This window comes from Trichosurus vulpecula, chromosome 3 (genome assembly GCF_011100635.1).
Source record: "Trichosurus vulpecula isolate mTriVul1 chromosome 3, mTriVul1.pri, whole genome shotgun sequence".
In the NCBI taxonomy this organism is placed as follows: domain Eukaryota; kingdom Metazoa; phylum Chordata; class Mammalia; order Diprotodontia; family Phalangeridae; genus Trichosurus; species Trichosurus vulpecula.
In genome coordinates this window covers 203,787,053-203,804,314 of record NC_050575.1, presented here as the reverse complement: position 1 = coordinate 203,804,314, position 17,262 = coordinate 203,787,053, and the positions used below count along the sequence as shown (strand labels likewise).

Sequence of the window (17,262 nt, the reverse complement as noted above, 5' to 3'; positions counted from 1 at the left end):
CTCCTAGTAGTCACTACTAGTGGCCCCTGACAGTCAGACGCCAATTCCAAAGGTTATGAATGCTCAGAGGATCCCCAGAGTACCTTCTCACCCACAGCCACCACCACTTACAGTGCCCACTATCCATGGAGTAGCGGAAGAGAACTCAGGACTGGAATTTGGGTTCTAGCTCCAGCAGGACTACTAACTCACTAGGTGGCCTTAGCCAGGTCACTTCCTTTTCCAATTTTAGTTTCTCCATTTGCCAAACTAGAGAGGTTGCACTAAATGGCTTCTAAGGTCTCTTCTACTTCAGAATTTGCCAAACTAGAGAGGTTGCACTAAATGGCTTCTAAGGTCTCTTCTACTCCAGAATTTTATTATTCTACAACCTTTGGCATTCACCAAAAATGCTAAAGGGCTGGTTACATTTCAAGTTGGTTCCCATACCACATTCCTTAAAAAGAATTAATGAGATTAGCTGAACATTTTTAAACCAATCTGAAATACTTGAACAAAATCATGACACAGCATAGTCATGGAGTAGTGATGTTACATGCTGCAGTTAAATTCTTCAATATCAAAAATAATGTTATCCTGTGAGTTTCCAGGAAAGGGAAAGTTATAACTTTTCTAAAATAAAACTTCCGGCAGAAATGATCAAAATTATTTAGTTTTAAATCACATTTCCACATAAGTATAAACCTCCCCTCCCATCTACTCATGTGCAAAACACCAAACTATGAAAAACTCTTTACTTAGACACATAGATACGCTGGGAAAAAATTAGGGAAGCTGACTAGCACCAATTATTCCTTTGGTGTGCTACTCAACAGTAAGAGTACAATGTATAGGAGATAGGTACCTACAGGACCAAAGCCAAATTTTCAATGTAAAACAGAGTTAGGCATCTGTGCCAGCTAGGAATCCAAAACATTTCCCTCTCCTGGCCTTCTACCCACTTCCATCTGGCTCTAATACTCATCTGTAGTAACTCAACATGTGAGTTGGAAAATTCACTTATCCACTCTAGACAACAGTGTCCTCTCTAAAACGAAGGCATGGGATTAAATGTTCTCCAAGTTCTTTTACAGCTTTGATAGTCTGGCTTCCGGTCCCTTCCAGCTCTGACATTCATGAAACTATGAATCAATTAGAAACTATCTCATTAGTTTTCTCAATTTCCTCACTCTCATTGGATGGATATCAGCGTATGGGGGTTTTCCTTCTGCCATTTCAATAGCAGTGATGCCCAGTGACCAGATGTCTGCCACACAGTTGTATCCAATTTCCTGGATCACTTCTGGAGCCATCCAGAATGGTGTTCCTATCACTGTATTCCGTTTTGCCATTGTATCCTAAATAGGAAGCAGAAGAAAAAACATAAAATAATAGAAGCAATAGCAGAAATGGAGTTGCAAGCAGAATGTGAGGGTTTTTTTCTCGTTTGTATTTTTATTAAAAAAAAATTCATTTAATAGCTCTGGCTGAAGTGTAAAAGCTTTCGCATCCAAGCTGAACTCCCTCATCTGATCTCACAATACTCTACACTCCTTTTAAGTATTTATTCCATTCTAAATGAAATTATATTTATCTGTTTCCATGACTAACCAATTTTATAGGACTGGTATGGGTAGTAGAAAGCAGACCCACCTAGAAGTTAGGAAGTTTGTCACTAAATTATTGTGCTGACATATTACTCATTCTTTATCTATCTAGTTTATTTTAAATTTGCTTTTAGCATTTATTTTTCAAAATTTTGAGTTCCAAATGCTCTCCCATGATAACCAAATACCAACTTGTTCTGCCATTCCTTAGTTGATGGACATCCTCTCAGTTTCCAATTCCTTGCCACCACAAAAAGAGATGCTATATTTTTTACATATAGGTCCCTTTCCCTTTTCTTTGATTTTTTTGGGATATCTAGTAGTGGTAATGCTAGGTCAAAGGGTATGTATAGTTTTATAGCCCTTTGGGCACAGTTCCATATTGTTCTCCAGAATGGTTGGACAAGTACAAAAATCCATCAACAATGTACCTCTTTTTCCATAATCCCTCTAACATGTCATCTTCTTTTTCTGTCATTCTGTCAATTGGAAAGGTGAAGTGGTATCTCAGTTATCTTAATTTGCATTTCTCTTATCAGGAGTGATTTAGAACATTTTTTTATGTTACTATTGATGGCTTTGATTTCTTCTTCTGAAAACTGCCTGTTCATATCCTTTGGTCATTTATCAACAGGGGAATGGGCTCTTATTTTTATAAACTTGGTTCAGTTCCCTATACGTCTGAAAGATGAGGCCTTTATGAGAGAAATTTGCTGTACATTTCCCCTCTAGTTTCCTGCTTTCCTTCTAATTTTTGGATCCACTGGTTTTGTTTGTGAAAACCTTTTTAATTTCAGGTAATCAAAATTATTCATTTTGCTTCCTGTGATCCTCTCTATCTCTTGTTTGGCCGTAAATTTTTCCCTTATCCATAGATCTCACAAGTAAATTTTTCCATGCTTCCTTACTTTATTTATATGACATGTTTAAATCATTTATCCATTTTGACCTTATTTCAATATACAGCTTGAGCTGTTGGTCTGTAACTAATTTCTGCCAAGCTGCTTTCCAGTTTTCCCAGAAACTTTGTTCAAATGGTGAGTTCTTTCCCCAAAAGCTTGGATCCTTGGGTTTATCAAAAATTATATTACTACAGTCATTTACTACTGTGTATTATGTTTATCAAAAATTATATTACTATAGTCATTTACTACTGTGTATTATGTACCAAATCTCACCCATGATTCACCACTCTATTTCTTAGCCAGTAACAAATTATTTTGATGCTTTGTAATATAGTTTGAAATCTAGTACTGCTAGGCCAGCCGCCTTCCTTTATTTTTTTCATTGATTCCCTTGATATTCTTGACCACTTTGTTCTTCCAGATAAATTTTGTTATTTTTTTCCTAGCGCTATTAAATAGTTCTTTAGTAGTTTGATTGGTATGGCATGGAATAAGTTAATTTAGGTAGAATGGTTATTTTTAATATATTGGGTTGGTCTACCCATGAGCAATTGTTCATGTTCTGTCTTTGTATGAAAAGTGTTCTATAAAAACTTAGAAAGATTCACATAAACTGATGCAAAGTGAAATGAGCAGAACCAAGTGAATATTGTACATAGTAACAGCAACATTGTGTGATGATCAACTATGATTGACTTAGTTCTTCTCAGCAATACAATGATTCAAGACAATTCCAAAAGGCTCATGATGGAAAACGCTATCCATATCCAGAGAAAGAACTGATGGAGTTTGAATGCAGATCGAAGCATACCATTTTCACTTTATTTTTATCATGGTTTTTTCTTCTTGAAAACTGTAATTGCCTTACAAACTGTTTCTTCTTTCACAACATGACTAATGTGGTAATAGGTTTTACAAGACTGCACATATATTTGGAACTCAAAATTTTATAAAAAATCAATGTTAAAAATTGTTTTATATGTAATTGGAAAAAAATAAAACAACTCATACACAAAGGAAAGGGCTCTGTAATTTTGTTCATATTGTCCCTATGTTTGTCTCAGCAAACAGACTCCCAAGTATTTTATATTGTCTGCAGTTATTTTTAATGGAATTTCTTTATCTCTTGCTGCTGGGTTTTGTTGGTAGCATATAAAAATGTTGATGATTTAAGTGGGTTTATTTTATATTCTGCAACTTTGCTGAAGTTGTTAATTGTTTCAACTAGTTTTTAAGTTGATTCTCTGGGGGTTCTCTGAGTATACCATCAGATTATCTGCAAAGAGCAATAGTTTTGTTTCCTCACTGCCTATCTTTATTCCTGCATTTTTTTTTCTTGTCTCATTACTATAGCTAGCATTTTTAGTACAATTTTAAATAACAATGGTAATAATGGATATTCTTGATTCACCCCTGATCTTACTGGGAAGGCTTCAAATTTATCCTCATTACGGATAATTCTGCTCTTAGTGTTAGATAGATACTACTTATCATTTTAAGAAAGGCTTCATTTATTCCTATGCTTTCTAATGTTTTAATAGGAATGGCTGCTGTATTTTGTCAAAAACTTTTTCTGCATCTATTGAGATAATTACATAATTTTGTTATTTTTGTTATTGATATGTCAATTAAGCTGATAGTTTTCTTAATACTGAACTAGCCCAGCAGTTCTAGTATAAAACCCACCTAGTCATAATCCCCTTGTTAGTATTTTAAAATTTTGCATCAATATCTATTAGGGAAATTGGTCTATAGTTTTCTTCCTGTTTTGGCTCTCCCTGGTTTAAGTATCAAAAACCATATCTGTGCTATAAAAGGACCTTGGTAGGACTCCTTCTATACCTATTTTTTCAAATAGTTTATACAGTATTGGGATTAATTGTTCCTTAGATGTTTGGTAGAATTCACTTGTAAATCCACCTGGTCTTGGGGATTTTTTCTTAGGGGTTTTATTTATGGCTTGTTTAATTTCTTTTTCCAAGATAGGGTCAAGTATTTTATTTTTTCTTCTGTTAATGTGGGCAATTTTATTTTTGTACATATTCATCTTCTTCATTTAGATTGTCAGTTTTATTGGCATATAATTGGGCAAAATAACTCTTAATAATTACTTTAATTTCATCTTTACTGGTTGAAAGTTTTCCTTGACAATTTCTCGAAATATGATATCTATGATTTCTGAAAATATGATTTTTTCATCATGGTTTTCAGGTAGTCCAATAATTCTTAAATTATTTCTCCTCAATCTATTTCCAAGTCAATTGTTTTTCCAATGAGATATTTCACATTTTCCCCCTATATTTTCATTTTTCTGACTTTGTTCTATTGTTTCTTGATGTGTCATGGAGACATTAGCTTCCACTTGCTCAATTCTAATTTTTAAGAAATTATTTTCTTAAGTGAGCTTTTGTACCTCTTTTTCATTTGACTAATTTTACTTTTTATTTTTTGGGCAGGGCAATTGGGGTTAAGTGACTTGCCCAAGGTCACACAGCTAGTACATGTGTCAAGTGTCTGAGGCCGAATTTGAACTCAGGTCCTTCTGACTCCAGGAGCGGTGCTCTACTCACTGTGCCACCTAGCTGCCCCTAATTTTACTTTTTAAGGTATTATTTTCATCAGTGAAGTTTTGTACCTCTTTTACCATTTGGCCAATTTTGTTTTTTAAAGTGTTATTTTCTTCAATATTTTTTGTACCTCTTTTGCCAAGCTGTTAATTGACTTTTTATAATTTTCTTGTATTGCTCTCTTTTCCCAATTTTTCCTCTACCACTCATATTTGATTTTTAAAATCATTTTTAGCTCTTCCAAGAATTCTTGTTGAGCTTATGTGCAATTCATCTTTTTCCTCCTTTGTCTGTAGCTGTTTTAACTTCGTAATCCTCTTTTGAGTTTGTGTCTTGATCTCTCCTGTCACTATAGCAACTTTTTGGTCAAGTTCTTTATGTTAAACTTTTTGACCTATGTCAGGCACTGGAGAAAGAGGAACTGGAAATGTGTGGGAGAAGTGGTTGAAAGCCCACTCCTGGAAGGTGGAGTATAGGAATGCAGGGGGGTTGGGTGAACTGTCCTAAGCTGTAGACATTTTTGTGCTACTCTTTTCAGGGTTAGTTCTGGGTTTTGGAAGTTTTTAGTATTTCCAAGGTGGTGTGATCCACAGAGAGGCGTGGTCACTGTTCACCTGGTCTGTACTCTGGCCCTTATTCAGGAGAGGTCCCTGAACCTTGCAGCCACAAGTGCTACTGCCCCTTAGAGCCCATATTCCCTTGTGACAGAAAGTGCTCCTCTCTGCCCTGGAGCTGTGAATCAGAAGTGGATATAGGCAATGGAGATGTCAAACAGTGCCAGTCCTTCGCTCAGTGCTAACATAGGGGTCTCCTGTAATTTCTTTCTGATCAGTTTCCTGATCCCCTTACTGCCTCTGGCTTATAAGCTCCTGAAGCTGCTGCTGCTGTTGCTGTTGCTACCTCCAAAGCCCAAACCTGGTGGTTGCCACCACTTTGCGTCAGCCCCCACCCCAGTGTCATAGACCTTTCTTTCTGACTTCCTATGTTGTCTTGGGCTGGAAAAATATCTCACTCCAAGCTTTTGTTGGCTCTGCCACTCCAGAATTCAATTAGAGGTATTAGTTCTAAGTTGTTTGGAGGGGAATGTTGGAAGAGCTTGGCTGTAAGTGCTTCTTCTTCTCCACTATCTTGGCTCCACCACTACCAGTCCTCTCTTATTCATTCTTGAAAAGCCCTATCCAACAATCACCTCTTCCAAGCTTTCACTGACATCTTCTAGTGGTGAACAACCATTTCTCTCAGATCTCAGAGGCTATACAGAAACTTTCTCACTGTAATATTATTTTATAGTTATTTGTTTTGCTGTCTTATTCCTTACTAGACTTTAATCCTAAGGTCAAGGATTGTAATTTATCTAAAATCTGTATCCCCTCCTATGCCTGGCTGGCAGTGTATATCTAGACAGTATACACTTAAATAGCTGCTGTAGAATATAGCTGTAGAAATAAGGTCTATCAAAACAAATAATTTCTATACTCACTGTAAGTTGACCGGCTACTCCAAAATCTGCCAGCTTTGCATGTCCTTCTGTATTTAGCAAGATATTTCCAGCCTTAATATCTCGGTGTATTTTTCTCATAAAATGAAGGTATTCTAGTCCTTTAAGAGTTGATTGTAATATTGTAGCTATTTCATCTTCTGTCAACTATGAAAAAATGAGAAAAAAAAATTTAAATACAGTACTGTAGTATAGTCTCAGTACATGAGGAAAGTGAAGAAAAATGAGATTAAAGTCACTGTAATAAATAAAGTATTATCCATTGTAAATTGTCCTAACAAGTCCTTGATTACAGAATTACAGACTCAGAGCTAGAACGAAGATGAAAAATCATCTAAGGCAACTCCCACCTCTCAGAGATGAGGTAACTGACTGAGGCCTAGAGAGATTAAGTGCCTTGTCCCAAGTCTGCCCAATAATAACTGGCAGTTAGCATTTGAAACTAGGTCCTCCCCTTCCAGAGCCAGCATTCTTTTCATTATACTACCACCATGTCTTTCCAAGAGCAATAAGTGAGAGACTCCGAAGTGCCAAGCAGCTATATTTACCAAAGCCTCAGTTTATCCAACACCATCTCTTACCCCCCACTCCTGACCTATGTCAGGCACTGGAGAAAGAAGAATTGAAAACATGTGGGAGGAGAGTTGAAAGTCCACTCCTGGATGGTGGAAACAGAAGGGCTAAAATTCATAACACTCCACCACCTTCCCCTCCACATTCCTAACTTCATTCTACAAATGGGGCCAATACCAATGCCTATTTGTCAGGAGACATGGCTGATGGCCACAGAAGCCATCTTTTTGGATGTTGCCACTGCACCTTAACCATGGTCGGGGAAATCTGAAACCAGGTTTCTCCTCTTTAGAGGACCACCTACCACAGCCAACCCACAGCCAAGGCAGGAAGGAAAGACAAGGTTAGGAATATTGGCTGGGCCCTGAATCTTCAAACCTCTATGCCATGACACAATAGGTAACGAAAAGGTTGAAAAGTCCTTTCAGCAGTATCAGTGTCTAGCTAGATCTTAGCCATCTGGAGTCTTGACATTCTTGGTCCTAGCCTGGGACTTCCTCCTGGAGTGCAAGAAAGCTTAGACCAGGTAGGAATCAGAAGACTCATGGAGCAGCAGTGGCCTAGTGCTTAATCTCATTTCAGCAGGGATAGGAGGGGCCCTTGTCCTCCTCACCATAGAGGATAAAGGGGTGTCAGATAAGCTTGAGGGGGAGTAGGATTTTGTTGCCATAAGCTCTTACCCCCTCACCTTGATGGAGGTGGAAAGGCAATGCAGCAAGAATAAAAGAAAATAAATAATAATGGTACATGGGATCCCATGAGATGTTAAAAGAAGGATGATCAAAAGATCCTCTATGGAGGATCTATAAGAAAATACGGCAAAAGGTTATAGAGGATAAAATAGGGCAAAAGGTTATAGAGGATAAACAAGCATGGCAGGGCTACAATTTGCAATGGTGAGAGCCCACACCAATAAAATAGATGATTGTTCTGGAGCTAAAAAGCATTTTGGAGGCCATCTAACCAAACTATCTCATTTTAAAACGAGGAAACTGAGGCACAGATAAATTAAATGACTTGCCCAAAATCACGCAGGATGCTAAGTAGCAGTGGTAGGATTTCAACTCAGATCCTCTGACTCTAGAACCAGTGTTTTTCTTGCTATATTACATGATCTCCTACACTACTTGCACACAAGTCAAAGTTGCTGTATGTAACATGATGCCATCTACTTATGTCTACCACATGTCTCTCCACATCAGTCCTTTGAGTGACCCATTATTATGATTCTTCAGAGAATGAGTATGATTGTTTTATTCTTTTTTCTTTTAGACTTAAATGCTAAAACTTAAGTACATAGTAAGAAAAAATATATTATAAACTTAAATATTAAAATGAATATAAAATAAAAAAAGAAAAAAATGTTTTATTCTTTGTATCCTAGGCTGGGGTCTAGCACAGTGCCTGCCACATAGCAGGTATTTAATTAATGCTTGTTGATTAACTGACCAAATGAAGTATTAAGATAAAGTTATGATATTTGGGCATCAGCAGGATATTGGACTTGGAAATCAAAAGCCATGGGTTCATGTCTAGGCTTTACACTTACTGGCTATACGGCCCTGGGTTAATTTCCTTAACTTCTCAGCCCTGGTTTCCTCATTTGTAACGTGAAGATAATGCTATTAAGCAGACAAAGTGGGAATTATTGTAAAGATCCAATGAGATATATACAGTTTATGTAAAGCACTCTGCGAATGTAGCTATTATTATTAAACACTGGAAGGAATCCCCAGGTTCCCTAGGTATCCACAAATGTCAAGAGATCCAGAGGAAGGCCCCCAGCATATAGGTGAATAACCTAGGAGGATTTGCCAGAAGCTATGGACGAGTGTCCAACAGGATGAAAGGGTAGTGAAGTAATCTGTACCACTGAAGGGAGTACCCACAATAACGGATCACCAATCAGTGTAAAATCATGGATGGAGAATAGCTCTGGAAAAGGTGTGTAAATGGTGTGATAGGCACTGCTTAAAGAAATCGTGTTCATCAGTGAGACCAGTTTTAAGTATCTTACCAAGTACTACTCTCTCCACACACTCACCAAGGACCTCGGAGGCCCAGGAGCATGCATTTGTGAGATGTGGTCAGGGCTCCCAGCTGTGGGTATTAAGGAGAACAAAGAGAACTGGTTCCTACAAGGACCAAACCCATGATTTTGGCCTCATTAACTCTATCTTCTTAATTAAGTCAGCTATCAGATTGGAGAATTTCTTAAATGTTTACATTCTATACAAAGACATTCATTTTAAAATTCAGAGTTGCCCCAGATCGGATCAATGTGCTGTCTTGCTTATGTAACTGTAATTTAATGGAAAGAATATCAGGCAAAAAAGTCAAAAGACTTGGCTTTGATACTTGGCTCTATTTACTGGCATGCCCAACATTGTAGGAGATCCCTTCACCTCTCTGAGCCTCCATTTCCTTAACGATAAAATGGAGATGGTTACACTTGTACTGATAATTTCTCAGGTGTGTTGTAAGCCTCAAATGGGACAGCATATATGAAGTGCTTTATAAACTTTAAAGTCCATATGTTGCCATTTATTATTACTTCAACTGAAGCCCTACACAAGTGATTGGGGGGGAGGGATAATATTACCTCATATAAACTGATCAAATATCTGTCGTATTAAAAAGAAACTTGGAACAAATTGTTAAAATCAATCATTTTCTCAGACTTTTGGAATGTGCTTTTAAAAACTTACTAGGATACTGCCCCATTCAATGAATTTACACTTTGAATAAAGCAAGCATTATTGCTGCTAAAAGTGCTTTCAATGAGATGGCAGCAGGGTCTAAGCAATATAAAATTTCTTTATATTTAATTCCTACCTATCTCAACTACCACTTGGTCTGTGGAGTGTTTCCTAATTGCCCCAGCTGGAAATGATCTTTCCCTCATTAGACCTTAAACAACATAGTTTATGTATTTTTTTTGTTCTGTTTTAATTAATAGTTATTTGTCAATGTCATATCATCCCCTCATATCACCCCTTCATGAGAGGGGCAGTGGAAAAATCTCAGTCCAAGGATATGTGTTTGCATATATAACCTGAAGCAATCAATCAAAAAGCATTTAAATGGCAAGTCCCCTAAGCTCTGAAAAAGGAGTTGGAGGCGACTTCCAAGGTTCCTTTCAGCTCCAGATATGATCCTTTTATAATATAAAACTTAGTACAGGGTTTTGTACAATTTTGTGTTTAATAAAAATCTGCTGAACTGACTTTATTCACTTAGAATGAAACACAAAACGATAGTTTGGGTAGCAGTAGTAAACTAGCCATCCCCATTACATTTTGTTACATTGAAATTACATTTCATTCCTTGACCACATACTGTTTAGGTGGTAGAGAGTTGGCAGGAGGAAGCCTGGCTAAAATTTAACATTCATTACAGATTTACAAAGCAGATTAAGACTTGCTCGTAACAGTGGAGTGGAAAGAACACTGGACTTGTAGAGACACAGCAGGAGTCCTGGCTCTCTGCTGCTCACTACCTAAAGTGAACAGGACAATGGACTTGGGAGTCAAGGAGACCTAGGTTCAAATACCACCTCAAGACATTTAGTAGCTGGACAATGCTGGGCAAGTGAATTAACTTCTCTGTATCTAAGTTTTCTCATGTATAAAATGACGGGGTTGAGTGCAGTGGCTTCTAAGGTCTCATTCAACTCTAAATCTATGATCCTGTGACCTTGGGCAAGATATTTCTTTATTCTTTAAAATAAAGCGATTAGAACACATGAAAGTGTAGATAACTTCAAATTTGAAAATTCCATGTTATAAAATCCCTTCCAACTCTAACATTCTATGATTTAAAAAAAAATCAGGAAGACCAGTGCTAAGATAGATTATGTAAAGTGGGTATCTAAACAGCCACATTTGTGAGACATCAGAAAATGTGGAGGAGGATAGTGTGTGGGGACAGCCAGAGATGGAGTTATGGAAAAGAGCCAAAGAGAAAGAAGAGAAATTTGATGGTCCTCTTCATAAATATGGTAGTCATAGGCATGCAAATCAACAAAAAGCTCCAGAGAAAAGAAGGTATCAGAAGAGCGGGAACAAATTGCATTGTTCTAGGAGGAAAACTTACTGTTTTATTTCGTAATCGGATGATATCAGACACAGAGCCAGCACCACAGTATTCCATGACTATCCAAAGATCCGTGTTCTTAAAATAACTGCCATAATATTTCACTACATGAGGGCTGGGGAAGTCAGAGAGAATAAATCAGCAGCTGTCTTAGAACACCACCTTTTCATTATGCTGTCAAACATACAGAGGGCAATCACACAGCTCCAAAGCTCAACTATTCAAATTCAGGATCAGAGACAGAATGTCAGGTCTTAAGTTAAAAAAGAGATTTATCTCTCAGAATTTTCAGGGAGTTGTTAAGACTCTCATTCAGAGGAAACAGTCAACTCTGAGTGCAACCAGGTCTAATTTTAATTGGTCTAAATAATGTTGCATGGTAACAGAAAAGTAGCTAACATCCAGTCTCCTAATTCAGAGTTATAAATGACAAGGCGTTCCTGGGCAACATGCCAGTAACAACAGAAAGGATCAGAGTAAATACTAATTAAGTCTTTTAACATTTTATTCTGGCCTATTTGTGTCACAGAAATAAGGGTAGATCATCACATTAGGTGCTCTTTCTCTTCCCTGAGCTCCAATCTAACCTAAGCATTTATTCAGCTCATGCTATGTCAGAGGCACTGTGCTTCACAGGACACTTATCAAAGACCACCACCCTGGACTGTTAGTTATCTTTTTGTGCATGTTTTGTTTCTCCAGTTAGACTGTAAGATCCTGAAAGGGAAAGGTGTTCTCTGCTTTTTTATATCCATCGCAAGGCCCTGTAATTACTCGAACACCTACTGATTACATGCCCTTAGATATATACTGTCTATTCAGAACAGACTCTTAGGCAGCCTAATAATAAGTACACGGAAACTCAAACAGGTACCCTGGGAACCAGTTCAATAATCTGTCTTGGGAAAGGGGATGAACTGCAGTGATCTATTTGATTAAATGAAATTTTTTAAATGTGAGTTTTATATGGCATTGAAGCAATAACAGGAAAAAGTAAATAAAATCAGTGTAACTGTAGCCTCTGTTAAATACGTGAGGAAAGGAGAACTGGACTGAAAGTCAGAGGTCACCGTCCTGACTGTGTGATTCAAACAAGTTGTTGAACCCCTATGAGTCTGTTTCTTCATCTGTAAAATGAGGACAATAATATTTATCGTGGGGTGGTTGTAGTTGTGACAGTAAGGTGGTGCAGCGGATAGAGTGCTGGGGATGGAGTCAGGAAGGCTTTAGTTTAAATCCAGTCTCAGACACTCCTTAGCTCTATGACAGTGGGCAAGTCACTTAACCTATTTGCCTCAGTTTCCTCTTCTGTAAAACAGGGATAACAATAGCATCTAATTCCCAGGATCAAATGACATATTTGAAGGAGCGCATACTACAGTACCTGACACACAGTAGGTACTACATAAATGTTAGCTTTATAAGTGCTATTATTATCAACATTATTAGCATAGTGGAAAAAATGTAAAGCACGAGCTATTATCATGAGTCTCTCAGAACCTGTATTCTCATCTCCAAATGAGGATCATAACCTCTGCCCAGCTAACCTCACAGGGCTGACAGAAAGATCAAATGAAATAAAAGATGTGAGAGTGAACTGCAGCTCTGAAGTAACACAAACTATTAATATTATTTTAGGTTTTCCAAGAAAACTCCTCTTCCTCAATGCTAATGGCAAATGTACTCTAGAAGGCTAAGTGGAACCAAAGGCACAAGGTTTCCACTCCTGGGATTAGAGTTCTCTCTCACAGCACCTTGGAGCCTGACTCAGAGCCAACCCAAGAAGTGACTGCTATGGCCAACTTCAGCATGAAAGCACTAGTGGTAATGGAACTTCATGACAAGTCATCTGTTTTCTTGTGGTTGCCTGTGTGGCTGACTTCCTGCCTGTAAAATTTGACAAGTCTTAGTTCCTCAAAAAAGAAAGAAGCACTCACTACTTAATGCTGGAATTTAAAACAAAACAAAAAAACCCCAAAAGTTTAAGGGCTGAGAAAGGAGAATAAGCAGGGAAGATGGTAGTGTTAAATGTTTTCTTAATCTTTCCACCTAAGGGACTATTTTAACAACCTCCCAACTCAAAACTCAGAAATGTTTTTCCCCCCCATCGGAAATGAAAGAGATCATTATCAAAAAAGGCAAGGCGTGTGCACACATATGCCCCTGACCTTTCTTCCTAGCTCTTAAACAGGCTCCCTTCTTCAACTGGCTAAATATTAAAACTGAATTGTGCTAGGTTGAGCACTATTAGACAATTTCAGCTACTGGAACATACTTTGAATCCTATTTCAGTGCAACAGAATGTGCAATATGGTGCCACCAAGTTCTTACTTCCGCAAAACATGAGTGTTAGCTCCAGGATTCAACAGTGGTGCTTTCCAGACCCATACCCTGTTGCCTTTACCTGTCACACTGCTGCATTATAGAAATTTCCTTGATGATCTCTTGAAGGTCGGACTCCACAGGAACTTGCTTAATTGCAACCACTTGACCAGTTTCTTTATGAATAGCTTTGAAAACACTGCCATAGGACCTGTAATAGAGTGTGGAAGACCAAAGTCAATCTGAAAAGCTGACATTAAAGCAAGGCAGGAGACAGGAAAGGACCAAACACTAAAGGATAAAACCACCTACAATTTCTGACTTTATAGCCCTTCCATTTATTCAGGACTCTGCTGTTTTCTACCTCCTTAACCCCAGGTTCTACTTAGGGATGCCCATATGCATGCCCAACACACACACACACACACACACACACACACACAATGTTGGTCAGGCACCCCTCAAAAACCTGTGTGAGAGCTGAAGTGCCACAAGGAAAGTCTTCATTAAAAAGATCTGTTACAGTGCTGATGTTTAAAAAAGCCATATGCCTAGGCTGTAGAGCTAGTTCCTTGAAAATAAATTATGTAAATGTAAAATTAAGAGATGACTCCTCCACAGTCTCTGTCATTCTCCACTCCACCCCACCCCCAACCCCAGCACTGGCAATCCATGTGCAACAATATTTAAATGTCCCTCGAGTCATAAAACTTTGTTATCCAAAATCTGGACTCAGAGTAGGAAGAGCCTTAGAGGTGTGATCTAGCCCAGCCCCCACCGGGGGAGGAAGTCCCTCCACAACATCCCTGCCAAGTAGTTCTCTAGCTTCTGTGCTTAAATATTTCTAGGTTCCCAGGTCAAACAAAATGTGAATGGAGCTTACCTCAGCCCATAGCCAGAGGTAAAGATAGCAAACGCAAACTCTTCTCAGAGCATTTTCCCTTAAGAACTTGTGTTTAAACAGTCTTGCACATAAGTAGATTACATTTTCAATGAAAGCCAGAATGATAGAAGAGAAAATAACATGCATTTCATTTTAGGGCCTTTTTTCAATACATGTTTAATAATGACTTTGAGCAAAACAAACAAACAAAAATTCCAATTAAATCCCAAGCTATTCTGTTGGCAATCAAAGCAAGTCAAATGCAACAGGGAAGGAGAGACAATGACTACTCTAGTGAGATGTATCCTTGCAGACAGAGCAACATATTTTCATTGTTCCTAGAACATCTTTTCATGTTGACAATAAGAATCCTATGCTCTCAAAGCTGGCAGGGGCCTTAAAAGGTCTTCCTTTACAATATCCCCCACAAGTGATTATCCAGCCTCTGCATAAAGATCTCAGATGATGGTAACTCGCTCTCCCTCAAGGCAGACTACAACATGACTGGACAACTTCATTTATTAGGAAGCTCTTCTTTATGTGAAGTCAAAATCTGCCTGCTTAGAAGTGACATGGCACGCCTTCCACGTGACTCTCTTCCAATATCTCAAGCCCACAAACATGAAAAGAGTTCACTTCATTCTGAACAGTTGTGGATACCTCTATTTCAAAAACTTTTACAGAAGAAAATGATGTGGTATGGTAGAAAGACTGTTGGACTTGAGCTCAGGAGACTAGAGTCTAAATCCCAGCAAGACACTTCATTTCCATGAGTACCAGCTTCTTTATCTATAAAGTGTGGATAATTTCACATTACATACTCAAAGGGAGAACCTGTAAAGACCTTAGTCTAAAAGGGCCAGGGTCTCCCATTACATCCTGGGCCATCTCCAGTCATCCTGATGAATATCTGGCCACTGGACCCAGATGGCTCTGGAAGAGAAAGAGAGGCCGGTGACCTTGCACAGCCCTTTCTCACTCAAATTAAAGTCAACTGTAACTCATGTTATCATCTCCCATGTCATGGTTCTCTTTGAGAATGAAGGACAAACACAACAACAATTTTACATGGTTGTTGCTAGGAAAGGGCATTGTAAAACTAAAAGTACTATAAAAACATGAAGTAATGTTAGTAGAATTACAAATTATTGTAATTAAGTTTGGCTCCAAATCCTTGTCTGCCTACTATGGAAAGATAGACAAGGGAACAGTATTTTAAAAAAAAAGAAGAAAGCTCCTTCAGTCTTGAGAAATTTTCAGCTCACATCATCAATTCAATAAAGTTACTTGCAAAAGGGAGAGAACAGACAAACATTATCTTAGCTTTCAAGTAATTAGTTTTAGCCTAGAAAGGCTGAGCATGACTAAATGTAATTGGCTTATAAAATTAGCTGAACTGACAGGAAGTGTGGAAGATGGGGGAGCAAACACTTGACCATGAGAAAATAAGGCAACGATCTAGTAGCAAGACTTAAAAATGTAAAACCTTAAACATAGGGAAAAAAGATGATTTCCATTTAACTTGGTTCAGGTCTAGATTTCAGTTCAGGCCTATAGAAGATTTCCATAGACCAAAGGGGCTAGAAGAAAATTTAGAGATCTTCCTTTCTAATCCCCTTGTCTTTCAGAAGAGAAAACAAAGGTTAAGGAGAGGTAAAATGCCATAGAACATACCCAGAGGAACATCCCCAGTTCTTCTGACTCCAAGTCCATAGACATAAATGTCCCCTGGAAATCAATCATTCCAAACCCTTGATCTCAAGGAAGAGGAGACCACAAGTCTGTGCCAAGTCTGTAATGCAGTTGGGCCTAAAACTCTGCCCACAGGCTCCCAGGTTAGAGCTCCTTCCACCATGCCACACTCCTAGACCTAAACTTCCTCAAACAATAAAACTGCTATAATCTTCAAGATCTAACTCCAACCCTTCAAACAGGGATCTTCATGTAATGAGATAGGAGTCAATTAATTAGTTTATATACATACATATATATATATATACACGTATCTATATCTATAGTCCATTCATTTTCTGAGCAAGCCACTCATATGCGAGTAACTCCAGTTTGTAGTGGAATTCCAGATCAAGTCTATATTTAGCAATTTCCTAAATCTTGCTTGCCTATTGCCAGCAACAGAAATCTCTGCATTAGTAGCAGTCTGACCAGTGGAAGAGAACAGCAACCTTGGTTCTTCATTTAAAGAGCAATCAGGCTATAGCAAGGACAGAAAGGGCTCAAGTTCTCTATTTTCTCCAGGACAGCTTTTGTAGGAGGAAACTTCTAAGTATTCTGCTAGAAACATTTGAGGATCTAAACCAAAATAGAGAAAAATCTTCATTTGAATTCATATCATGGATAATTCCTGGTACATTCTTCTTCTATTATCACTTTTTTTTTGAGGGAAATAAGTGGTACTTCCCAACCTGTCTGTTGCCAGACCACCTAACTAGGCCTGATCAATCTTCTTTCATGTTACAGCCTCTTTGCCTTAAATATGATGGCCCAAATGATGACCACTGCTTGAGGATGCGTGAGTTTAACCTATTCAAAAGATACAAGCACATTGCACTTTTTATGTGCCAGCCATTGTAATCATGGCTGCCTTTTATATGTTCTTTAGAGTTGCAAGGTACTAGCTCTAATTTATCTCATACACTTCATTATTGGTACAGGCATAGGTTTTGCAAGGATTATTATTCTCTCCTTAACTTGGGCAGAAGTAGTTAGTTGAAGTATCATTATCACCTTGACTACAGCCTATGAGGTAGGTTGTATAATCTCTATTTTATAGGAGAGAAAACTGACTTGTAGAGGTAAAAGGTTTTCTGACTCC

At 38.1% G+C, this 17,262-nt stretch overlaps 1 protein-coding gene across 1 annotated transcript in view; it reads right to left on the bottom strand.

Moving 5' to 3' along the window:
- STK4 (serine/threonine kinase 4) overlaps positions 1–17,262 on the bottom strand; it is a 123,904-nt gene that overhangs the window by 99,291 nt on the left and 7,351 nt on the right. The window contains exons 3-6 of the mRNA XM_036751874.1: positions 13,629–13,757; positions 11,225–11,339; positions 6,539–6,703; positions 1,170–1,337 (exon numbers count right to left, since the gene is read on the bottom strand). Of these exons, the coding sequence (XP_036607769.1) occupies positions 1,170–1,337; positions 6,539–6,703; positions 11,225–11,339; positions 13,629–13,757 (577 nt within the window). The remainder of the gene's footprint in view (positions 1–1,169; positions 1,338–6,538; positions 6,704–11,224; positions 11,340–13,628; positions 13,758–17,262) is intronic.